Here is a 26,716-nt window from a genome sequence, read left to right on the forward strand (position 1 = left end):
TAAACTGAACTCAAAATCAATGTGCCCAGCATTTCCAGTTACAAACACTTTGGTATTATTTAGCATGCAGCACAGTATGGTGGCCTCTACAATATATCAGGAATCATTTTTGTTTATTGTTCCCTATATGCTAAATTAGCTTGTAGGCTAAAGCTCCAGACACTCCACTGCTGACAGCAGTTATCCACAAATTGTTTACTACTAATCAGTGTGCAGCACTATATTTCCACTCTTGGTCGTGACAGCGCATGTTGACCAGTCATTTTTAACCACATTGATTTTATCACATTCAGGAGATAACAGAATGCTACAAGCATATCACTCATAACTGGCAATTGCGAAAGGATCTGACAAGATGTTTAAGGGTCAGTGTGGGAACACGCTTTTGGTTTGTGTATATGTTTTCCTTGTGGCTTGCATTTAATGCATTTAAGTGAAACTATCATTAATTCATTATCTGTAAACACTTATCCAGTTCAGGGTCACGGTGGGTCCAGAGCACACACACACACGAAACCGGAGCACCTGGAGGAAACGGAGAACACACCAACTCCTCACAGACAGTCACCCGGAGCGGGAGTCGAACCCACAACCTCCAGGTCCCTCACTTACTTCAAAGTATAGAGCTAATATGCTGATCTGTTTTCTTATGCTGTGTGTACTTCTCGCATTTGTACATAGTCATATAAAATCAAGTACTAATTTTAGCAATTGCTCTCAGTTCCTAAATGGCAGGCATTTGAAAAGCATTCTTTGGGATTGGCTCCAAGCCTTAATAGAAGTCCTCTCGCGAAGATGGATTAGCATAGTAGTAGAAATTTCACTTCACATTAACAGGAATTTGTCTTTATGTTTTAATGTTAAAAATGGGTCTGAATAAATATCTAAGATATTCAAAGCAAGTTTTCCCCTTAATAAAAGAAATATTTAAGTATTAACTTTGAACAAAACAGCATACAAATACTCATCTACACTAACAAAGAACAATCACTTTTTAATATTTTCCATCCCTTGGTAAAGCATGTTGTCATTTGAATATTTTAGCCGACATGTCGCAGTATAGAGTAGATCATGATGGTGGATGGTGCTGTGTGACCACTGAACTGAAAGATACACAAAAGATAGCAGAAAAATAAAGGCCTCAGGCTCATGGTGTTAGGCGTTTGAGTAGAACAATGTCTGACAAGGTAAATCTCACATTCCAGCTCTAAATCTGCACTGCCAGTAAAGCTGTGGGTGCATAGGGAGACTTCTTGGCATCCGAGTCCTCGTCTGTTCAGTAAGAATGGGCAGGTTTGAGCCAGTTCTAACTAGATGAAATAAAATGGTCTAGCGGTGGTGTCTTGTCTCTGGGGAAATGAGATGTGCGTGTGTCCGTGTTTTCTAAGGCAACACAAAGAGGTTTGGCAAGAACGTTAGGAACATCTTCTAGGCACAATGTGCAGTTAATGTTTAAACTTGAGGACTTACAGAGCCTTATGGCTGGTAATCTTTACACAGTTAAGCTTGATGTGAAGTAGCTTATGAAAACTGAAGTATATTGTAATTCTAAGCACTCAACACTCATTTTCAAAAGTTAAAAAATAAAGAATATTAAAAAATAAGTTAGGTTAAAGCTTAGTGGGTTTTACAAATAATAATTTGCTAAGTTTAACATATTGGAAAACATAAAAAATATGAAAACATTTTCATTGTTCCTCAAATTATTTGTAGTTTCCATTTTTCTTTTTTGTTTTTTTTGTTTGTAAAATACAAGAAAATAAAAGTATCTTATTTAAAAAGTGCCAGTTGTTTTTCGTTGTTTTCAAAAACATTGAAACAGAACATGAGTGGTGCAGCAGGTAGTGTCGCAGTCACACAGCCCCAGGCACCTGGAGGTTCTGGGTTCAAGTCCCACTCTGGGTGTGAGTTTGTGAGTGAATGTGTTTGTTTATGTGTTGCCCTGTGAAGGGTGTGTTCCTGCCTTGTGCCCAATAATTTCAGTTAGGTTCTGGACCCACCACGATCCTGAACTGGATAAGTGGTTACAGACAATGAATAATGAATGAATGAATTATTCTCAATGCAGAGTTCAAAAGCCAGCATCAATGCAAAGACATGGGTGACATCTGTTAAGGCACCATTAATACTAAACAATGTATATAGGATTTGGAGCCTCAGGATGATGTTCTCTTGCTTAGACAATGCCAAGCCATGTTTTGCCACTGTATTACAACAGCAGGGCTCAATTGTACAGAGTAAAAAAATGGCCTGCCTGCAGTACTAAAAGTCATCTGACAACATTAAGCACTTATTATTGTTTGATTACATCACGTCTCTCTAAAATCCCAATATACATTTCCATATCTACAGCGCCTTCACACATATGTCAGTCACCCATGCCATGGTCACTATAGCGCTCCCCTGTACTATAGCAGTTGTTGACTTTGCCTTTCACTGATAACAGTCTGGATGCTCTGGTTCATCATTGGCACAGAGAACTCATTATCCATTTGATTCCACTCATGAAATGTGTGCTCATTTGACCACAGCACACACATCCACTGTCTTTTGGACCATATAACTGAAGTTATGTAATAACATAATTTTGGGAGTGGAACTATGCCAGAACTCCTCCCCTCTGCCCTATACATACTCTGAGTGTTCTGGCTTCATATGCATTCATAAAGCCACCCTGAACTCCTCCCCAATGTCTTCTGAGTTCACCTCCCTGTTTCAGCCCTTATGGGCATGGTCTGTACTAGCAAACTGATGTATGGTTTTCTACCTGGGTAATAGAATTTCTGGTTGTATCCCTTAATGCAGCAATGGACTGTGTTAAGTGACAACAATGTCCTGTACTCCCAAGCTCATGTGCTTATATATATTACAGGAGCATTTCTCATGCAAGTTCTAAGGTCTTTGCAATCTTGTGTTGAGAAATGTTCCTTGTGAATCGTTTGACAAATCTCTCGCAATATTTAGCAAATGTGGTGAGCCACGGCCTACTGTTACTTGCAGAGACTGAACCTTTTTTTGGATGATCATTTATAACTTTTATATTCATCTTTCATTCATTCACTCATTGTCTGTAACCACATATCACACTTCAGGACACCTCCCACAGTCCAAAAACACACGTGGGTAGATGGATTGGCAGCTCAAATGTCACCATAGGTGTGAGTGATTGTGTGAATGTGTGTTGCCCTGTGAAGGACTGGAGCCCACTCCAGGGTGTTATTCCCAGTGATTCCAGGTAGGCTCCAGACCTGAATGTATGAATGATAAAATAGGCAGATGTTTGTTTTCTGTAGGGAAAATGTATTCGTTTTCACTTGGAACATCGATAAAGTTACCAGCTGACCAAAGTTTTGCGTAAGTGCAGGGGGCTGTTCCACAAATCGGGATTTTGTGTTTTAACCAGATTTCAGCCCAAAGTCAAGTTTGTTCAATCGAAAAATAACTGAGGGATATTTCAGCTGGACAGTTATGGAAGCAAATCTGTCTCATCAGACTTTGAAATATTCCCACTTTTGAATTTGTAGCACTGAATTTTTTTGCACTGAAAATATACATCTGAATATAACTGCTCTTGAACAAAACTCATGAATTTTCAAGAACACGTTTTCGCTGTTATTATTCAATGTTAATAAATTCAGATAAAAAAATCAAGCTCAAAAAAATTTACACAATATATTTCGATGTTGCTCAAATTCGGTAGAGGAAATCCAGATACCAAACTACGAGTTAAAAAGTTAAAATTCAGATACACATCCGGGACACCAAGAATGAGCAATCGATTCATTTGGATTTTCTGTTTCACCTTAAATGCTGCACTAGTCGCATTCTGTCGCCGCTAGATGGCGAAATACGAACACAACTTCCGTACCGTGGAAAAACTACAGGTTAGCTTCCTTCTGCGGATATTATCTCTTTATTTTCAAAGTGTTTTCAGATTTTTGAGTGTTTTCGTAGTTTGGTATCTGAATTATATCCGAAATATATTGTTTTAATTTTTTTTTTTAGCTTGATTTGTTTAATCTGAATTTATTATATATTTATAATTTGAATTTATTATAGAATTTATAATATTTAATTACGTCTAAAAAGTGGGTATTTTTATGTATGAAATGTGACTACAAAGCTTTTTTTTCTTTTTTTTCTTATTTAAAAAATAGAAAGCTAGGAAATAAAAAGCATATCTACCATTAGCTCACATGTCTTCCAGTCTGAAATTGAAAGCATTTCTCTTCCTGTCTGAAGGTTAAGTGCAGGTCATGTCTAACAACTTCAGTAAGAGCCACATCCTCAAGTGCAAACACACTGACCTCCTGGGCCATCTGGCAATTTTTAAACTGAACTTTAAACAGTGCAGTGCTGGATTTGTAAATATATCTTTTATGCCCAAAATACATTTTCATACCACATTTCTTCTGGAAGGAATTAATAAACACTTTGCCAACTTCGCTGCAGTAGCAGCTTTTCTTTTAAAAGCTTTAATATAGAATAATGTTTTGGTGTGTATTTTAATGGCATTCAGCTGCAACAACATTAGTGAAATCAGAATGTTGTGTGATTAGTTCTGGATGACAAGCTCAAAGAATGTCAATCAAACATGACTAAATGATGAAGCATTTATTAACATCTTGGTTGCATGCCAGTGCAGTAAATTTACTGTCTCCTTACGTAATGTAATCTCCTTATGTATGCCCATTCTGTATACATTCCATCTCTTATTAATAATTCTGTTAGCAAGCCAAAACACTTTTCACTACTCATTCAGCTTCAGACAGCCTAGAACTTTGTGAAGTTTTTGATTTTTTAATGGCAAGATTACTAAAATCTACCATCAGCTCCTCTCATCTTCTTCCTCACCTGAGCATAGTTTTCACTTAAACCCAGCTCATTAACCCCTGGCTAATTTCTCTCCCATTGATCCAGCCTTTATATCAGAGCTTATAGTTAAATCCAATGCTTGTACCTGTCTCCTCGATGCTGCTCCAAGCTCCAGCTCAAGCTTTAATTGATCTCCTACAAGCTACTGACTCTGATGCACTCGGTATCCTTCTTCTCTTAGATTTGAGTACAGCATTTGACACTGTTAATTACAGCATACTCATCTCCCGTCTCACAGCTATTGGAATAACTGACACAGCACTTTCCTAGTTCATTTCCTATTTTACCAATAGATCTTGTTTTGTTTCTCTTGGTACACACAAATCTTTCCCTAACACTGCTACACAGTGTCCCCAAGGTTCAGTCCTAGGCCCTATACTATTCATCCTCTATTTGCTGCCACTTGGTCAGATCATCCACAGCCATGGTCTTAATTGCCATTGTTATGGCACTCAAATATACGTGAGCACCAAAAATACCTCCACTCTTCCCCCTGTGCACTTATTTTCTTGCTTTTGGGATTTGAGACGCTGGATGCACACCAACTTTTTGAAACTCAACACAGAAAAAACTGAAGTCTTGCTCATTGTCAAAAATTCAAGTCAAAGATTTCTGATACTATCCTTAACTTTGAGGGTGTGGCTGTAAATACTTCTCCAGTTGTTTGCAATTTAAGTGTACCAAAGCATCACTTATCCATCTACGTAATACAGCTCGCCTTCATCCCCTGCTCTCTGTTAAGGATGGTGAAATTCTAGTCCATGGTCCATCCATCTCCTCCCATTTAGCCTACTCTAATTCTCTCTTCATTGGCCTTCCTTTTAACACCATGCACTCCCTTCAGTGTTCAGAAATCTGCTGCTAGAGTTCTCTTTTATTTAAAAAAAAATCAGCTCATATCACCCGTTCTTCATCAGCCCCACTGGCTTCCCGTCTCGCTCCGTATTCTGTTTAAAGTTCTCCTTCTCACTTACAAAGCTCTGCACGGTCTAGCGCCAGCCTACCATTCTATACTTTTACACCCCTACTGTCCTACAAGATCACTGAGGTCCTCTGAGAGTGTTTTTTTGTCAGTACCCAAATTCAAATTAGTTACTGCTGGTGGTAGATCAGCTATGGCACCCGAGCTCTGGAATTCTTTAAGAGTCCCACTCCAGGTGACTGTCTATGAGGAGTTTGGTGTGTTCTCCCTTTGTCCGCGTGGGTTTCCTCCGGGTGCTCCGGTTTCCTCCCACGGTCCAAAAACACACGTTGGTAGGTGGATTGGCACAATAAAAATGTCCGTAGGTGTGACTCTGTGAGTGTGTGTGTGTGTGTTGCCCTGTCAAGGACTGGCACCCCCTCCAGGGTGTGTTCCCACCTTGTGCCTAATGATTCCAGGTAGGCTCTGGAACCACCGCGACCCTGAACTGGATAAGCGCTTACAGACAATGAGTGAGAGTGAGTGAGTAATTGCATTCTGCCACCACTAGCTGTTCAAATATGAACATGACGTGGAAAAAACGACACGATTGGCTTAATTCCTAGGTCCTTGTCTTTTTTATCGTCAAAATGTCTCAGCAATCTGAAAGTCGGTTTGGAGACATAGTACAAAAATTATAAAAATCCTGAGGAGGAATACATTTTATTGTGGAATTCTTTAGCAATGGCCCTGTGAACATAGCATTCGAGATAAAATAATGTGTGGGGAAACTGCATGCTCACAGGGCCATTACCAAAAAACAAACAAACAAAAAAAATCCACTTTAAAACTTATTCATCTTCAGGATTTGATAGTCTGTTATACTGTATCTTAAATGTGACTTTCAGATTTTTGAGGCACGTTGAAAACGGTGCAAACTGATAATTTCCCAAGAAATAAGCCACACATGCAATTTCCCCACAATGGAACCAACGACTTTTCAGCCCTAAGCCTCGTCACATACGCTATGTTTACAGAGCCATTAAAAATTCCACTGTTCAAATTCGTTCATTTTCAGGATTTTTGTAATCTGTTATATTATCTTCAACGGTTCAGACTGTTGAGACATTTAAATAAAAAGAGATAATGGCCTAGAAATGAACGCACACGTGTAGTTTTTCCGTGGTATGGAACTCATGTTCATACGTTGCCATCTAGTGGCGACACGAGACAATTACTGCATCATTTAATATGGAACAGTAAATCTGAATAAACTAAGGTTTCAAATTAACGTGTCCTCTCACGTCTTACATTGAACAAAAGGCCAAATAATTGTCTGACTGCTAATTATAACCTTGAAATGGGCTGAAACGTGCTAGATACTTTACTTAATTTTCTTAGGTATCGATGGGAGATGGAGCAAAGACATGAATGTGCTAGTGTGCTAATACAGTCCAAAAGTTTTAGACCAAGGGTTTCTAACCAGACAGATACACATGCGATTCCAGTTCAGTTATTACCTTCAAACTATTTGCATACAGGGGCGGCACGGTGGTGCAGCAGGTAGTGTCGCAGTCACACAGCTCCAGGAACCTGGAGGTTGTGGGTTTGGTTCCCGCTCCGGGTGACTGTCTGTGAGGAGTTGCTCCGTGTGCTCAGGTTTCCTCCCACAGTCCAAAAACACACGTTAGATTGGCGACTCCAAAGTGTGTGTGTGTGTGTTGCCCTGTGAAGGACTGGCGCCCCCTCCAGGGTGTATTCCCACCTTGCGCCCAATGATTCCAGGTAGGCTCTGGACCCACCTGAATTGAATAAGTGGTTACAGATAATGAATGAATGAAGATATTTGCATACAATCTATTTCTATGAGACGTGTTCCTGCTTTTTTGCACTGTGTCCCTGTGGATGAGATTACTCCAATCTTAGACTACTTAAAATAATGAAGTGATAATTCTATGGTCAGTAGTTTTTTTAAGATATAATTTCAAATTCAAATAAATAAATATTCCACTGTGATTTTATGTGAGTGTCCACTTCTAACCATTTAAAACCTCAAAATCTCTGCTTAAAGAAACCCCTAGCTGCTCGAGATGAGAGTGGGTACCTGAGCTTTCCCTGACGTAAACAAGGACTACTAACCAATTAAATGTTTACAGAGAAGGTTATCGATCAATAACAGTAGCTCTACAGTCAGACCGTCCAATCAGAAGATTTTAGGCTACTTCACCACGCCCCCTTCTCACTCAAGCGAACCAATCAGAGTAGGGGAGGGCGGGACTAGTTTGTGAACGAAGCGCTTCTCGATGTTCTCTGTAAGCTCTAGAAAAACAAAATCCCGGACGTCTGTGAAATTCCGCCCGGACATTTTTTTAAGTCTAAAAAAGGGGACATTGTCCACCAGTGACGTCACGGTTGCGTTCAAGAACTTCCGTAGCGAGCTCGGTTTTTCTGTCAATTTAATAAAATAGTTTTAAAGCAACTTAAGCATGCTATTTTCATTTTAATTAATACTTATATATGTCAGTAACTAAAATAATGTGAAATATTCATGGAGGTCCATTAAGTGGTGCTTAGCCTTGGCTCATGGACTGTTACAATAAATTAAAGCCGTATATGCCTCGCAGTCAGGGGCTGCACTGACGCAGTTAATCGTTATGTTGTGGGAATGCATTAAATAAATAATTCTATTCACTTCACTGACTGCTTCTTTCACAGCTCACTCTATGGCGCACAGACTGAGTCTGTTTGTCTATATATTATAATAAATAATAACAGCGTTTCTCTAAATTTTCTGCCTATATTCTAGGAATTATACGAACATTTTTACTTAGAATTATTCCGAGATTATATTAATCTTTTTTTTTATTTCTCAATGCCGTGGCCCTAAAACTCCGTCGTAGGAGGAAAGACTGTAAATACATGTGGTGAAATGTGACACATTTACCGGACTAGTTTACCGTGTTTAGTTCACGATTGAAGGTCAGTAGGGAACTCCCGCCCTTTTTCCTCCCGGCCAATCAGAAGTGTCTAACAGCAACACTTCCGCTTTGAGGTGTTGCTTCACTTTTTGGACTCAGACCTGAACGTGACTCCGACGTAGAAAGACACGAATAGGAAAATTTATACTTTACTTTTATTTATATTTTGCTCAACTTTATTCCTTCAGTTTAACGCGTTTTAGTATCCTCACAATGGAAAGTGAAATAAGTTCCACAACTGAAGAAGTGAAACACGTTCAGGATCCAGAGGAGAAACTGCAGAACATTGGAGAAGCAGACACAGACCGTCAGGCCTCGGAGTGTAGGTCCTTTGATGTGGATGACATTCTGGATTTGGCCGGAGGAGCGAAGGACGCTATCGCCAGACACCGAGCCTCTAGCCCAGAGACCGAGGCAAGAGAAGCAGGCGAAACAACCGGAACAAAACAATGTAATGCATCGTCTGTATGTAAGTAGACACCAGCAGGTTTATTCTGTAGTGTAATGTAAGTGTCTGTTAATAACGACACAATTGAAACTTTTTTCAGTGTACAAACTTTACCAGAACAGTCATTACTCCAGACTAGTTCCTGCAAAGGCTTTACCAATCATTTCAAACATTCTAACACAATTTGTTTGCAAATACTGTCAGAAATGTGCCACACTATTCTTTGCATTTTTGTGCACAGTTTCTGAGCTCTTGCGCAATTAACTCACGAGTTCTTGTTTCACTGGGCCTCTGCCTCGCTGAAATATTATGTTCTTCCTCATATTTTCAGTTTTAGATCAAACTGATACAGGCATTCAGACTGCATCTGTAAAGTTCTGAATTGGACATTGTGGGGTAGGCCTCAATTTGGATCATAGCTTAACATTCTCACCAACACAATACTGTAGTAGTACCACATTTAAGAGCTACCCTTAAATACTGTAAATCTGAAGTAGGCAATTTTGTAGAAACCAGAAGGCATAAACTGAAAATAATCCCATCTCCTCCCTTCAGCTCTCCTTTCAGAGCCTCTCCCCATGGACTCATGGACTGCCTGAATACAGCTGGATGAGTCCATGGGGGAGCACTGGAGAGAGGAGTGCAGTGTCTTTTTTTGAAGTTTTAGCTTTCTTTACTTTGTTTAGCTGTGCAAGGTTTTTGTAAGTATTGATTTAGCAATCTTGTTCATTCTTGCGTAACTACCTTGTTAGTCTGAGCATACTGCAGATGACATGCATATTGGCAGGTTGTGAATGATGTAGACTGGCAAGTAGGTTATATAGTCATTTAATTTGGCCTGAAAGAAATGGTTGGATATTTTTTCCCCACATATTATCAGATGATGCATATCAGCTTTTATTCATTAAACTTTATAGTCATATTGGGAGCTGCCTATAAAACCCATTTGTGGTGACATTCCCACCACAACAAACTGGCAGTCTGTCACTACACAAAAAATGTAACCTAAGGCCAGAAACATTATGTGATGGCATCCATAGCAAAAACAAAGGCCTTGAAATGTTATAGAACATAACTGCAGTTTGAATTGCAATTATTTCATGTAAATACTACAGCCCCATCTTTGGGATATTTTTTTAATAGAGTAGTGCTTGTTTATAACATTGAATGCTATTCTTTAACAGTTTAGAATTGACTTAGAATTGAGTTTACTGCAATCGTGTGGCTGAAGGTTAAATCTATGCTCAGCCACTGAAATCAATGGGCTTGTTCTCAGGCCTAATCTTGGACTAGATTGCACTTCTAATAGTAAATTACCATTGCAGTTTATTTTAGTCATTTTTTAGCCCATGTCCCAGTGTCTTGAAAACTGGGTCTAAAGGAAATATGTACCGTAAAGCCAGGCTCAGACAGGATTACTGACCGTTTCCCTGTAAGCCCTTATATCAGTAAAAGATTTAGACTCTCAGTTATATCTGGAAAGTAGTGTTGTCATGATACCAAAATTATGACTTTTGATACGATACCTGCCTCAATATCTCAATACCGATACTGAGACAATACCATCGCAAAAGCCTAAAACGTCAGGAAAAGTAATGTACTTTCTCTACAAGCTCAGGGCAGTCGGCAAAAACGTTGATATATGCTTGTTAAGTGTGACGCCACACGTGACGTTTCACCATTTCTGGGTCCAATCACACCTTCGACCCTGTCTCATACATCCATAAGACTTGTTTACTGTTTGAATAAAGCCAAATGCCTCAATCAATTTTGTGTTGTCAATGCAGAAAAAGAAATTAATTCAACATAAAAGGAAGCAAACATGTGTTTGGCAGCACTTTTTGCACATTCACATCTCATTCTGATCGGTGTGAGCTGCCGTGCAGCTCTCTGGAGTTTCTGGAGCAGATGAGCCGTGGTGAGAGCTGTCTCTCCCTCTCGTGGTCAGTCCCGGTGTTCTGACGAGTCGTGCTACAGGTGATTCTCTACTATAAAACGTAGCTAAGGTTTGTACAGAAAGTCACTAGTGCAAGTCGGTTTTTGTTTTTTTAAGTAACTTGCTAGAAGGTCTGAAAAGTTGCTAAAACTAGCAGCAAAATTAGTAAAGGAGGGAGAGGAGGCATAGCGCTGCTGCTATTTGAAGCAGTTAAGTATTTTTTGCCTGTTTTATTGTAAAAGTTAAACAAAACAGCTGTGAAGATTTACTTGTCAGAAAGGCATTAACACTCAGATTTATCTCATGTATTTGTGTCTTATGTGGAAGGATAGGATGATTTTCAGTTTTGTAAAATACAAAACAGAAACTCAAAGGCTTGTGCGTAACAGGAATGCCACCACACATGAATAAGAGATTATGATAAGTTATCACAACTTTTGACACATTTTTGTGAGTGTGTAGTAAAACACTAATGTTAAACCCAGCTTAGCCGTGTAGGGCGAATGGTGTTTTAGCAGTAATGACGCACGTAAATGAAGCAATGCAAGAACTTTGTCCCAGGAGAACTTCTGCTCCCAGCACGCTGACCCTTTGAACCCTTGCATCTCATTCTCTTTGCCTTTTACAACATCATCATACATCAACAAAGGTTATGTTTATATCACCAGGCTGAAGTGACTCAAATCATATTTTTGCCAAATCAATTTTGCCTTAATGTGGCTTAAGTCTGATCTTTTCAGGGCTTTGTGGAAGTCACTTTTTTATGTGGTCCTAAATTGGATACATATATAATTAGTGGATATGCGACATGAATGTGAACGGTCAGTTTGGATTTCATGCGTCTTTTTGCTTGTATGCATGTGCCTAGAATTTCCTCTTATTCAGCACTGGCAGTGCAGCAAAACAACTATGAAAGAGAGGCTTGAGCTGCATTCCAAATAGTGCCAAACTCCCTACAGAGTGCACTTCACAGATTATACAAACTGCTATGCCCTGACAGGACTCGAGTTCGATTGGAAGGTGTGAAGCTTATATTTTAAGTGAACATACAATGAAACGGTTATTTTATGATCTGCTGCTAGGTGGATTGCACAAGGTGGATCTTGGCACAGATTCTGTATTATTTATCTATTTATTTTGTCCTCTTTCTCTCTCCTCACGTTCTTGCCCCAATAAGGTTAGGGTTAGCAGTTTGCTGTCAGCAAAACCTGATAATTATGAGCTACCAAAATATCAATTTTTTTTCCTCCATTAAAAAAGAGAGTCACGTGAGGTGACGTGCCTATTTTTATTGGTCAATAAAGTTGATTTATTTCAGTAATTCTATTCAAAAAATGAAACTTGTATATAATACTCATTCATTACACACAGACTGATATTTCTTTTAATTTGATGATTATAACCGACAACCAATGAAAACCCCAAATTCAGTATCTCAGAAAATCCGAATATTGTGAAAAGGTTCAATATTGAAGACACCCGGAGTTCACAGAGCTCTGTGTCCAAGCACATCCAGTGCCTGGTTTAAGGACCATGGCATCCCTTGTCTTAATTTTTCCGCAAACTCACCTGACCTTAACACCATAGTAAATCTATAGGGTATTGTGAAGAGGAAGATGCAATACGCCAGGCCCAACAATGCAGAAGAGCTGAAGGCCACTATCAGAGCAACCTGGGCTCTCATATAACACCTGAGCAGTGCCACAGACTGATCGACTCTGCCATGCCACATTGCTGCAGTAATTCAGGCAAAAACAGTCCCAACTAAGTATTGAGTGCTGTACATGTTCATACTTTTCAGTTGGTCAGCATTTCTAAAATCCTTTTTTGCATTGGTATTAAGTAATATTCCAATTTTCTGAGATACTGAACTTGAGGTTTTCATTAGTTGTATATTTGTACACTTCAAATATATCAGTCTCTGTGTAATGAATGGGTAAATTATACAAGTTTCACTTTTTGAATGGAGTTCATGATATTCTAATTTCATGACCGGCATCTGTATGTGTGCCATTTCAGAGACAGATTAGTTCACAATAAAGACAGGTGCAAGCCATCGGAACTGATGAATGAGGCTTATGTGAACATAGACGTCTAGGATGTCTTTAGGGCAAGGAATAACGGGCAAACTGCAAGAGCCTGTTTTACAGTGCCCTCTAGTGGAGACATCAGACGTATCTTTTGTCTTACTTCAGTCATGTGTACTCTTAAAAAAAAAACAATCAACTCTAAAATGAACACTAACATATGCATTAAAAATAATATTGGCTGGAATTTTTTATACAATGAAACCTTTGAGAACAAGGCATAAATGTTTGTCCAATGTTCAGATTTTTTTATAGCTCATTTTAACAGGGAATAAATCTGTTCAGGCTTCCTTTGCATTCTAGCTGAAGTTTTATTACAATTTAAAACACACTAAGCGTATCTGGGTTTCTTCTTTTCTCAGTATAAATAAATAAGTATAACTTTAATATAGACCAGTTCAGCAAGTAATATGAAGTTTTTTTTCATGCACTAATGCCCACTGATGACAATATTCATCAGAACGTCACAGCTGTTAGCAGTTTGACTTGTTATCCATTTTATGTGTCTGCAGTAGTTTTGGATTTGGATACAAAATGCCCTGATTTCAGGATGTCTTCCGAAACATAGATAGTTTATTGCAGCACAACCTGGCATGTGTATGTGTGTGTGTGGAGGGGGGCACTCAGCTGACCTAAGCAGCCCTGCAGTCTGCTTAAGAACTTTACCCTTCACTCTCTCCAGTCTGTCCATCCGGCCGGCCGCCTGCCTCTGCTCCCCTGACCCACCCCCAGGTCATTCTGCATGAGTGATTAATTCTGAATTACTGTGGAACGTTAAAGAAATGGATGCGGAACACTGGAAACAGCTAGGTATTTTTGTTCTGTTTTCTGTGCTTAAGTCATTAAGGTAATTAAAACGGAAAGTTGCTGTAATCACAAAGTAATTAGTTTATTTAACAATTTGTGTTGAGAGTCTTTTGAGGAGCAATAATCGTCTGGTTACTGTCAGTAACTGTGTTTTTGACTTGCGATGACACAGCAGATTGCAATGCCAAGCATTTAACTGCTTGCAGCGTATGACTCGCCTTACAACTTCATGTCTGAAAGCATCACTAGCTGCACGGTAGAGTAGCTGTATTTGTTGTTTGTTTTTGTTTTAATGTTATTTATGGTCATCTGTAATATGCCACCATTGCTGGCTCAGTTGAAAATGTGACTACTCACCACCAGCTGATTCCTGGGAGCACCTAGAGTGACATTTCCTACTTTAAATTCTGGAAAACCCCTTCTGATGACGTATCTTTATAGTAGGAGTGAATTTTGAAAGGCTATGATCACTATGGGAAGGATATATGAGGACAGGCTATTTTCACTAGCTGTCTTGCTAGTTAATGCCATTGGGCTAATGTAAAAGGAAACCAGAAGATAGTGTTACTGCTAGAAATACCCCACAGTCAGTCATGCAGCTTGGCCAACATATTTCATTAATGTCATTACGAATTACAGCATGGTTTAAATAAATGACATAACTCCTCAGATAAGTGGACCACAAGGACGTGATTTTACCTGGCTAGGTTTGACACCTGCTTATCCAAAATTTCTTATGGAGTCAAGAGTACAGAAAGGGCATGAATCCTTCATTGATGCAGTAACAGCTCATCTGGAAAGTCTTTACACTATTAAATAATTTCTGCATGTATTTACATCCAGCCACAAGAAAATTGTAAGTCAATTCCACCAGAATTGGTTGATTTTCCTGCTGTAATGCTTAACTGACATGTTGAATCAGGTGTTTTTGAGTTGATATAAATATTGAACTGTTTTTCTAATGCCAAGTATTTGTTTATCTACTATTTTTTGCTCAGAACATTTCAAATGAGATTAATTTGCCATATTGCAGTGGTTTCTAACCCTGGATTGGAGAAACGTCTGTCAGTTACACTTGTGAAAATTATGGAATCATTACATTTAGAAGGGTTTTAATTTGTAGCATATAAACAAATCACAGATTTGAGACAATTTTTTAGGCTAATAACTGAACATTCTGAATTCATGAAACATCATTTGAATCAATTATATTGTTCCAGATTATTCCATCCAGATTTACGATGATGTATCAGCTCATGACATGGCCAGCAAACACCCCAGATCCCAATAATACTAAATAAATATTCCATAACAAATATTTGTTCTGCAAAGCTGATTTGAGAAAGCTGTTTACAAAGTGTGGAAGCCTCTCAAAAATGTCAGATTTTCAGATATTTTTAATTTCATGCCTGAACATTAAGTGATTCTTGATTTTTATTAATTTATTTATTTATTTTAATTTATTTTTATTTGTTTCCCCCTAACGTGATGTGGGACAAGTATATATTATTCATAATTGAATTGAATTTTTTGAGAATTTTCAAATATTAAATCACACTGCTAAAAAATCAAGCATAAGACTAGCTTTAGCTGGTTTTAGGTGTCTTGAGCTGGATTTTGATTGTCAAGGTGGTTGGAAAGCTGGTCATTTAGTCAAAACATACCCTATACTGGTAGGCTAACTGGTTAACCAGCTCTTGACCAGCATAGCGTATGTTGCATTTGGTTTTGGTCATGCTTGGTGGTGCTGGTCATTCTGGTCATCCATCTTGCTCATGCTGGTCAACAAGCCTGGTCATGGGGTCAACCAGCATGGCCCAGCTTGGTCATACTGGTTGTCTAGCTTGGTCAGGTTGGTCATGCTTTTAGTTCAGCTAATCCATCAAATTTAGATGCAAACATACCCAAAGCTGGTTAAGATATAAGCTGGTCATGCTGTTTCTTTCAGCAGGGCGGATGAGACAATATTTTTTGTGCTACACAAAAAAAAAAACTGGGTGAACATTTAAGTGTAGTAATGTCAATATTTTTGCCAGGTTTCAAAGCATATTTTTCCTGTTCCCAAAACACCAAAACAGTTATCAACTAATTATTTTGATGTAGGTGTGTTTGAGCAGGGACATTGTGCGGAACAAGGGTGTTCCTTGGGCTCCATTGTCATAATGAAGTGCTGAAAATCAATTTAGGCTGGTGACTCTATTTTTTTAATAACATTTTGAGCTCAAGAATTCGAGAATGAATACAATATTAGCAAAAAATATTCACTGAGCAAAATAAACCTGCAGAGATTAACGTGTAGCTGAACGACAAATCTACAAACAGGGGACTCTTACTATAGGGGCTTTTATTTTGATTGAGCTCTGCGTGTGAGTAAGGAAAGTGCAGCAGGTTACTCATGTTCGGGGGTGAAATGGACTCCATACAGGGTGAGCGGATTAAACAGCATTTAACGAGCCAAACTATCTTAATCTGCCGTCTGTTACATGTGTTGATATTAACGCGGTGTTTACGAAGTACTTCCAAGATAAGCGTTTACTTTCAAAGCTTAAAAACGTAGTTTTTTGGCGTACGTGATCCGGGGCCTTTAGCTGCTAACTAGACCAACATAACTGTATTCTCAGGATTTACTGTTAAATTATTGTTAGGTAAAGGTTATTTGGATTAAAGTTTTATTTATGAGTTTCATTAAATTAGGAGTTACATTGGAGTTAGGTTATAGTCATAAAATGGACAAAAACTAATCCGAGATAATACTACTACTAATAATAATGATAATAATAATAATAATAAAACGTCGTTTAAAGAAATATTTTGTTTTTAGTGGTGGGTAGTTGAGAGTTTTAGAATTTCACAGCTATGTCTTAATTTCGGTAATCAACATATTAAAGAAGCTTAACCATATGTTAGAAGGCAGAGGGCTTTTTACAATTTAGGGTCATTTCACTGAGCTACAGGCCTAGATAATATTCAAGTTTTTTTTTGTTTCATCTGAAGTCTTAAGTTTTAAGATACACGTTCAAACTCCCTCTACTCTTTTTGTTCTGTTTGCTGCAATTTGTACAGTTCAGTAGCACTGTCAGAATTATCGTTTTAATATAGTTATTTTTGAGATGCTTCCTGCTTCCTTCATGGGGAGAGTATGAAACACTGATGTATTGTTACAGAAAAGCAAATCTAGAGAGCAGATCAGCGATCTGCTGCTGATATTTCTAACACCGGGCATTGTGGTAAGCCATCTTGCTGACTGAGGTTCCTTTTTAAAAACACAGAACAAGATCACTCCTATCAAACCTCAGTAAAACCTCAGGATATCTTTGAAGGTTTGCAGAAATATTACAAAGTACAGTACTTTTTGTGTATACATTTTTTTTTGTCTTAGGTCTTGGGTCCTCCAAAACAAGATTAGGCACCACCTGACTTGAAAACTAGGCATTTGTTGCCTTTTGAAACTGTATGTGTTTTGTTATCCAGCCTGATGTTACTCATTGTTTTTATATTTGTATTACAGCACTAATGTCACTCTTTGCCTTCTCTCTCTGTCTCTTTCTCTCTCTCTCTCTCTCTCTCTCTCTCTCTCTCTCTCTCTCTCTCTCTCTCTCTCTTCAGTGTGTGACTTGGTGTACTGGCGTGACCTGCAGAAGACCGGAGTGGTGTTTGGCGCGAGCCTGTTGCTACTACTGTCTCTGACCGTGTGCAGCATTGTGAGTGTGTTGGCATACATCTCCCTCGCTCTGCTGTCCGTCACCGTCTCCTTCAGAATATACAAGGGCATTGTGCAGGCTGTGCAAAAATCAGAGGATGGACACCCATTCAAGTGAGGAAAACATTAAACATTTTACACACACAATGTTGTTTTCATGGGTGGCATAGTGGCACAACAGGTAGTGTCACTGTCTCACAGCTCCAGGTTCCTGGCATTGTGAGTTCAAGTCCTTCTCCAGGTGATTGTCTGTGAAGAGTTTGGTGTTGTCCCTGTGTCCGTCTGGGTTTCCTCCCACAGTCCAAAAACATTTTTGCAAATGGATTGGCTACTCAAGTGTCCATAGGTGTGAGATTGTGTCGCTTACTGATGGACTGGTGCCCCTTACAGGGTGTTCTGCGGCCTTGCGCCCAGTGATTCTGGGTATGCTCTGGACCCACCGCGACCATGAACTGGATAAGTGGTTATAGCCAATGAATGAATTTCATTTTCATTAAGCCATTTATTGTGAAGCTTATGTTGCTGTATTTTATGCCTGATTTTAAGATGGTAATTCATTTAAGGTTGATAATTAAAAGGTTCCTTTGTAATGAGCTAAAGAATACAAGTCTAATCAGAAGGTGGTGTTCTTTTATTTCTTCATGCTTGAAAGTCTTTTGAAATTTTATTATTATTATTATTTGGTCTTGCAGGACGTACCTGGGTCAGGACATCTCTATTTCAGCAGACCTTGTACATAAATACAGCGAGCAGGCTCTGGTGAGCTTTAACGCTGGACTGAAAGAACTGCGGCGTCTCTTCCTGGTGGAGGACCTGGTGGATTCTCTAAAGGTTAGTTCAGCACACAGTTCAGTAAACATTTACTGAAAGAGTTCCAGAGGGAGATTGTGCATGTGCAGAAAAACAGGAAACAGTGTTACATATTTCATAATGTAGTACAACATTTTCTCACATTCCAAGTTGTTTCTGTGCCTGAAATTGGATAGATTGTATGAATGATGAACTTTTTAAATTGTTACTCTCATGATGTGTTTTGTGCTTGAAATGTTTGTAAGGGTAAAATGAACAGATAAACAGATAGCGAAAATTTATATTATTCTTTTGGCAAATGTCACAGTAGTTATCTACAATTTGTTTTGAAGTAATGTGATCTTAAATCACTTTATGAAACATTGTAAAAGCCATACATTAATATGTAATTGGGATGACCAGTCAGTGAAGCATCAAGTGAGAATGAATTAAAATCAAAAGGATAGCACACAGTTATCAGTGTAAAACATTGACTGGGCTAAAATTGGGGTATGAGGGAGGGGCATTGTCTGAACTTGGGGGGGGGGGGGGTGGCATTGCCTTTTGTGCACTCCACTATTGAACAATAGAATATACGTTTATAAACATTTTAAGAGATGTCTTCACAAATAAATGTGTGCATCATGTGAAAGCTGCCTATATAAGTGTTAAATGTTTCTATATTTGTGGCGAAGATTATTTACTTATTTAGCTATAACTCTCAGCTCTATTATTGCTCTGGTTACTTCAGCTGCATTTTTTTGTGTTTTTCTTATCCTTAACATAAACCCTTATTGGCAGGCAGTTAGCTTAAATGTAAGAGAAATATGTCACTAACCAGAACATTGTGATTAATAATGTTCTCCCTTTAGCAAAGCTCTCTCACTACCCAAGGTGCTTCTGCTCTGCTGGCAACACTTGCTGCTCTCACACTGAGCATCATTTGGCACAATGGCCTAAAATACTCCAAGTATAAAACATTAATCCTTGTATGAACTCAAAAATATTCACAATTATTTGTCAAAAAAACCTAATACACTGTTAACACACTGAAAACGGGGGGTAGTTCTTTAGTAGTTGGATGTACTTATTTAGTAGTACATTTCTATAAACCCAAGGAATGAAGGATAGAGACATTGACAGAACAGTGTGCACATGTAGTGTTTGTTAAAGGTTTGAAACAAACCTGGTAAATACCTCAATTGTAGCAGCTGTTAAACAAAATTTAATATGCAATTTAATATTTCAGTAAGTTTATTTATAAATGTAGTTTGATTCCGGTGTGGATGGTTCTAAAATGTAGAAGTTTAATATAAAATATGAGTACACAGTTCCTTGCATCTATTCGTGTCACTGTATAAACCAGTGTAAACTAAACTGTGTTGGTAAGACACTGTAACACTCTGTTCTGACTCAGTGAATGTTATGTTCCTCCAAGATTTTCTCGGCCATGTTCCAAAGAGAGTAGGGGGGTGAGTGTGAGAGAGAAAGGAGACAGGGCCGTGTAAGGAGCTTTGGGAGACAGCATAGAATTACACACACATATATATTCAGGCCATTCTCTAGGCCAAAAATTCCACCCAGCTTGTAGTGAGCTGAGTGACAGGTCCATTTGGTAAAGGTGTGTGTGTGTGTCTGTGTGGAGATATATTAGAAGTCTTTATGTAAAATAAATGCCATTTATATAATTATCCCTTTTGTAAAAGTCCAAAATATTTAAGTATCCTGTTGCTATTTAGCAGGTCCAGCTTGAGGTTATTTTCTGGTCTTGGACGATTCTGGATCACAAAGGCCACTCCAAATCATCCTGGAGCTTAATATCCCTGTAATCAGGACTTGACATTGAGTTCAAGCTTGTGCAACTGGTTCAGAGCATCCAATTACATTGCATGATTCTCTATGGACGTTCAGCTGTGCTCACACAGCTTGTATAAAGTACTTAATGGGTGTCATTTTAGCTAAAAATCACTGTGTAAGAGGAATTCTCTGCTGTAATGTTTTTTCCCTTGGTCAAGGTCAGAATGTTTCAACTTGATATTAGCTTGATCTGAACTCTGAAATCACTTGTTGTTTTTTTTTGCAGTTTGCGGTGTTGATGTGGATCCTTACGTATGTTGGTGCTTTATTCAATGGCCTAACGCTCATTATTTTCGGTAAGAAGTGAATATCACATACAAATTGTCTCTATAAACTTATCCAGTTCAGGGTCTGACAGTCTGTGGTAAACCACTGGATGAAATGCAGGAACACACCCCGGACAGTACCCTATTCCACCACACGCGCTCGCATTCCCTCACACTTATTGACAGTTTAGCATGGCCAATTAGCCTACCATTTTGAGTTATTGGACAGGAGCACTCAAAGGAAACCCACACAGGCACAGGGAGAACAGGCCAAACTCCTCACAGTCAGTCAGTCTTTCCCCCAATGTGGGGCTTGAACACACAACCCCAGGATACTGGAGCTGTGTGTCAGTGGCACTAACGGTTGGGCTTCCATATCACCCAAATTGATATAGTTTCCTCTAAAAATAAGAGGAAATCATATTAACTTAATTGAGTTAATTAGAATTTATTTGCATATGTGATATTTTTTATAACAACATCTGTACAAGAGCACTAAAGGATTAGCCACTGAGCGCCTTTCCATATGGGAGGGGCATGTATAAAAACAACTGATTATCTGCCTTCAATTCTATCTCTTTGTTGCTTATGAGTAGTGTTGTCACGATACTTGCCTAAATATCTCGATACCGGTACTGAAATCATACCATGGCAAAAACAGCAATTGCTGGAAATACCTCCTCCTTAAAAGTCTGCAGCTTCTCATTCAGAATGTGCAGTGGCTTTTAATAGTGGGAAAGAAGCATTTTCAAACTTGTGTTCAATATCAGATTGTATATTTAACCTATTTAATGCTAAACTCGGACCGGAGCAAATAATATCCTGATAGACTTCTCAAGCCACTTATTGTTTGTATTTGCCACGTGAGAATATTCTTGTGGAATAATATCTGAGCCTTTCTGTAATATTCTATTCAATGTTTGTTGTTAACATAATTACAGTCTTAATATTCTGCTATTTTTGGCTTGTCATTTGAGACTTTGTGATTTTAATCTTGACATTTTTGCAAGTGCAGTATCAGCAAATCTGTTTCTACCACACCCGGTCTCAAGGATGTTTGACATTCATCAGACCAGGCTTGGTAGATTTTGATTGATAGTTTGATTGGACTGTCCAGTTTTATTAGCCTGTGCCCACTGCAGGCTCAGCTTTCTGTTTTTTGCTAACAGAAATGGAACCCATTGTGGTCTTCTGCTGTTTTAGCCCATTCACATCAAGGTTCAATATGTTGTGCATTCTGAGATGCCTTTCTTCTCAACACGGAGTGGTTATTTTGCATCAATTCTGAATATACACCTGAGGCAGTTGTGCGTGAAAATCCCATCTCAGGACACTTTTACTTTCTCCTCCATTCTGATATTTGATGTAAACCTTACTCAGAGCTGCTGCCTCATATCTGCATAATGTCATCCTTTGCAGTGTTGACACTGGCTGATTAGATAATTGCATGAATGCATAGACCTACAGGTATTCCTAATGAAGTACTCCGTAAGTGTTTATTTAACAGCGTTTCTGCTTGCTGATTAATTACAGCAGTACGTGAACTGGAAAGCGTTGAGTGAGGTTTTAATCAAAGTTGCAAGACTCTAACTGAAGAATCTTGTTTCATTTTAGCTCATGTGGCAGTATTCACCTGGCCTGTAATCTATGAGAAACACCAGGTAAGCCTTTTTAAACTAATGACATTTACAATATATTAAAGCCAGTTAATCTTAACATTTTTTTTTCTTTATATATATATATATATATATATATATATATATATATATATATATATATATATAATTTTTTTATTTTTTTTTATTTTTGCGATCCTTTCTAAAAATGTAAATAAAAGCCAAAAAATGTTATTTTAAAGGTATGAAGAAAGTATTTTTAGTGTTGTCACTTACAAGCTAAAATGTGTATTGTCAGTATTAAAAAGAATGATATCGGATGCCTGCATCACATTCAAACAGTTGGGACTGAGGCGAAATAAGGACTAAAAATGTTATACAAGTAACACTGTTCTACAAAGTTAAAATGGTAAATTAAATGGTCACAGTTAAGGTCATCAAGACTTGAGTATAAAGGGAGCATCCACAGAATGCTTATCCTCTGAATGTAGGGATGGATCATGGTTCACCACTGTGTGCCAAACTTTGTCTTTGAACTGACTGACAATTCTCTCACAATGTTTCTCAGCACAAGATTGAAAAGAATGTAGGTCATTCACAGTCTCCCTAATATCATGAAAAATTTCAGGGAATCGGGAAATCACTGCATAAAGGACAAGAGCCCATGTTTGGTCAGATGAGTCCAGGCTTCAGTTTGATAATTGGAAATTGCATTCCTGAATGATTGAAGTGTAATATTAAAAAAAAGGGATGTCCAAGTGATGTCCTAAGTAGTAAACAAGCTCAGCTTTTTTGAGTGTGTTGCAGGAAGCAATTTAAAAATGTGTTGATATTTAACAATTAAAATTAAATTTGGCATTTAAAAATACTGAAAATCTTTTCACTTTTTAAATAAAGTTAAAGTGAATTTACAAACAGCACAGTTTTTATTGCATTTTAGAAAGTATTTCAACTCACTGCAGTTTCTCTCGGCTCTGACCATGCAGTAGCACTTTGTAGTTCTCCAGTTACAGACTGTAATCCATCTGTGACTCTGTGTACTCGGTTTGCCTTCATTCACCTTGTTCTTCAATGGTCAAGACCACCAGAGAGCAGGTATTACTTGGCTCGTGGATCATTGTCAGTGCTGCACTGACACTGACGTGGCCGTGGTGTTTGTTTGTGTTGTGTTGGTACAAGTGTATCAGACACAACAGGTATCCAAGAGTTTTTAAACTCTTCAGTGTTACTGCTGAGTCCACCAACCAAATGTATCCAGCCAGCAGCGTCTTGTGGGCGGTATCCTATGACCACTGATTTAAGGACTAGAGGTTGACCAACACAAACTCTGCAGCAACAGAGAAGCAACTGTGTCTTAATAGAGTGGACATTGAGCTGACACAGTGTTTAGAAACTTGACCTGTGTCTGTCTTGTGATTGTACCGTTGTCACTGTCGTGCTGAGAATGATTCACCACCCAGATAATATAAAAAATGTATGCAAAGCAAAACAGGGACAAAAGCCTGTAATTGGACAGTGGCAGTGAGTGTAGAAACTAGAAGATGGTCATAATTACATGGATTATTGGTGTTTGTGTGCATATTTTTATCATCCGTTGAGCTCATTGTTAATTTTATTATTATTATTTTTTTTTATCCCATAGGTACAGATTGACCATTACTATGGATTGGTGAACAACCAAATTAAAGATGTGGTGAAAAAGTAAGCAAACTTAAGCATTCTTGCTTAAAGGTGATGCTCACGACTGTAATTAAATATATATAAATATATAATATATATAAATTCAGGTGTTGGAAAGCTCCCCCCTCTCTCTCTGCTCAATGTAGAAAAACAGCAAAGAGCCTTATAAACGTTGAAAATCATGTAAAGAAATGAAGCTTTATTTCTGCTTCATAGTTTGGAAAACATACTTATTGTTACTGTTTCAAATTGTTTAAGTAGGAACCCACACTAATTTTGGGAGGCTCCTAACTTCACAGTAAACACTAAGCGAAAGTGCTACAAAAATGAACAACTTGAGTTACAAATGTGTTTTTGTGGTAATTCAAAGCGTTATAGTTAGTCATTATTCTTTTCAAACATACTGTTCCACCTTAAAAGACGCAGAGCTTCTGAATATTAACAAAGCAGAGAGAACTGCACTTCTTCACAACTGTCCATTTGTGTGACAAAAAATAAATGGTGTGTTCTCACTTTGGTTTTAGGATCCAAGCTAAGATCCCTGGAGCAAAACCCAAAGCTGAGTGATGAGCCGGAGAATGACGACTGAGGGAGCAAGAGGAGTATGTTCTGGAGAAATCCGTGTTTTCAGAAAGAATCAGAGCGATGGTTAAGAGCAGTGGTTGAAGGTCATGGTCCTGGGTTACCACTGCCCAGGACATTTGAGATGTTTCCCTGTTCCAAACATACATGGTTTTATTAATAGCATCAATAAGTCTTTCTGTTGTGTTTGAGCAAGGGAAACACCACAAAATGCAGCGCAGTGGTACACCAGGACCAGGTTTGAGAGTTGCTGGTTTGAAAGGACACTTTACAGTGTTATTACAGAATAAAGCCTTAGACTTTGCAATGTAAACACGCATACTCTACCTGTCTCACAAGCTAAATCATTCTTTAGTCCCAGTAGTCAATTATCTTGCAATTATCCGCTTTAGTGAAAGCAATTTTATGTTACTATGAGGAGGGGAGGGCCGTAGACAGTGATCATTTTCTGTCCAATGAAGCCTTCTACTGAGGCCAGCTCATTTTTCCATATTCTTCCTTTCTATAGGAGGACAGCATATGTTCTTCAGTGATGGTTTTAGCTTTATTGTGTATTTGAATTCCTAGAAATGCTGGTGCTGATATTGTGGTGCAGCTTTTGAATGAGAAAATGTTTCACGACTAGTTTCCTTCCACAACAGCTTGTATGTTTCAGTTGGGCATTTTTTTTTTCCTCTGCACTCTGTGAAAGATCTGTTACGTCATTGATCCAAATTTATTTTACAATTTTTAGTCAAATGGAGGGAAAACAAACAAAAAAAGAAAAACATTGTTTGCTGTGTTGTTTTGTCACTTTTTTTTTTCATTTTCATTAAAAGCAGCTGCCTTTAGTGTCAAAGCAAAAAAGTTTACATTTGTTGCTGTCTCCACAGTGGACCGAATTTCTGACCCGGTACAAAGCTGTTATTGTAGATTTCTACCAAATTAAAGCACTGTTTTGCAGGTCATTCTAAGTGATGTATCATGAATCTTTAATGCATTTTCTGCTGGAGGCCATTTGTGGAAAACTTTGTGAAATTTACAACCAGTACAAAATAAAGCTTGTGAACAAGAGAAGATATTAGTGTTACGTGTGATTTGGTTTGAGCATACACTGGTCAATCATTTATAACTGCCACTTTGTTTCAACAATCTCTGTCCATTCTCTCAGCTCCAATGACTGCACAGAAGCACTTTTGTGTTTCTACAATTACAGAATGTGGTCCACATGTTGCTCTGCTGTGTTTGCCTACTTTAACCCTGTTCTTCAATGGTAAGGATGCCTGCAGCACAGCTTCAGAGCAGGTATGTTTCAAGTGGTGGATCAGACAGCATTGCTGCTGGAGTTTTTAACAGAATCAGTTCACTAAAAAGTCAATTTGAGAAATAAAGGGAGAAACCAAAAATAAAGTTACATTTTTTTTTACTTGTATTCTGTAATTTGGGTTAATATCTTACAAAATGTTGATGTTTGTTTAATTGTAACAGTAATCTGATTTGGATTTAGATAGGTTTACATTATATATTTTACTTTAAAAACAGGAATAACTTGAAGCACTCAGTGAAGGCATTTTAAAGGTTTATAATTTGTTGTTATATGTGCTTTATAACTATACACAGGTCATTATTGATTTAAAAGGCATTTAATAGTGGCATGTTACTTTGTTTATACTTTACAAGAAAGTATAAGAATAGCTTATTTTAGGAGCCTTATTAGATATTATTGGACTTTTATAAGTATGCTTACAGTGCATTTAATACTCAATTTACGAAAAAAAACAACAACCCTGCACTAATAAAAGTTTATAAATAGGGCTTAATTGAAAGTGTATTGTGGTCACACCCACACAGATTTTCTGTCCAGGTGAATACGAAAACGGCTTCATAATCTTGCCAGCCCAGTAGGGTATCATGGCTCTTAAGGAGGCAAAATGCATGAGAGAAACACTCCATACTCTGTAGTGCACTACGCAAGTCACGATATTACTGAAACCAGATCTTAATAATGCATTATATATTTCTAATACAGCATCATTTATACTTATTCATACGTGGGCAACTGAAATATAGTGCTATCTATATGTATATTGTGGTTTAATCACGTATATGCACTATAGGGAGTGAGGAGGTATTTTAGCCAGAGACATGTCTGTTTTTCCTGTTCACACGAGAATTCAAACATCCTCTGTTTTCAGTGACCTAAAAATCACTGTTT

General features: G+C 38.1%; 1 protein-coding gene across 2 annotated transcripts; it reads left to right on the forward strand.

Moving 5' to 3' along the window:
* The first annotated feature begins 8,837 nt into the window (after positions 1-8,837).
* rtn4a (reticulon 4a) lies at positions 8,838-25,573 on the forward strand. 2 transcript variants are annotated; one of them, XM_066664331.1, is made up of 7 exons: positions 8,838-9,223; positions 17,639-17,846; positions 18,425-18,563; positions 20,605-20,674; positions 22,259-22,305; positions 23,903-23,961; positions 24,465-25,573. In XM_066664331.1, the coding sequence occupies exons 1-7, from the start codon at positions 8,968-8,970 to the stop codon at positions 24,505-24,507; spliced, it is 822 nt and encodes a 273-aa protein (XP_066520428.1). In that variant the 5' UTR covers positions 8,838-8,967; the 3' UTR covers positions 24,508-25,573. The 2 variants fall into 2 exon arrangements, with proteins under 2 accessions (XP_066520428.1, XP_066520429.1); XM_066664332.1 differs by lacking the exon at positions 8,838-9,223 and adding an exon at positions 16,390-16,458.
* The last annotated feature ends 1,143 nt before the right edge of the window (positions 25,574-26,716 follow it).

Source organism: Hoplias malabaricus, chromosome 3, assembly GCF_029633855.1.
Source record: "Hoplias malabaricus isolate fHopMal1 chromosome 3, fHopMal1.hap1, whole genome shotgun sequence".
NCBI classification, from domain to species: Eukaryota; Metazoa; Chordata; class Actinopteri; order Characiformes; family Erythrinidae; genus Hoplias; species Hoplias malabaricus.

What these genes read in the sequence shown, in the direction of transcription:
- rtn4a (XM_066664331.1), top strand. Translation starts at nt 8,968, where the DNA reads ATGGAAAGTGAAATAAGTTCCACAACTGAAGAAGTGAAACACGTTCAG. An exon ending in GAGGATGGACACCCATTCAA is followed by an intron (nt 17,847 to 18,424) that starts GTGAGGAAAACA and finishes TTGGTCTTGCAG; the next exon opens with GACGTACCTGGGTCAGGACA. An exon ending in ATTAAAGATGTGGTGAAAAA is followed by an intron (nt 23,962 to 24,464) that starts GTAAGCAAACTT and finishes CTTTGGTTTTAG; the next exon opens with GATCCAAGCTAAGATCCCTG.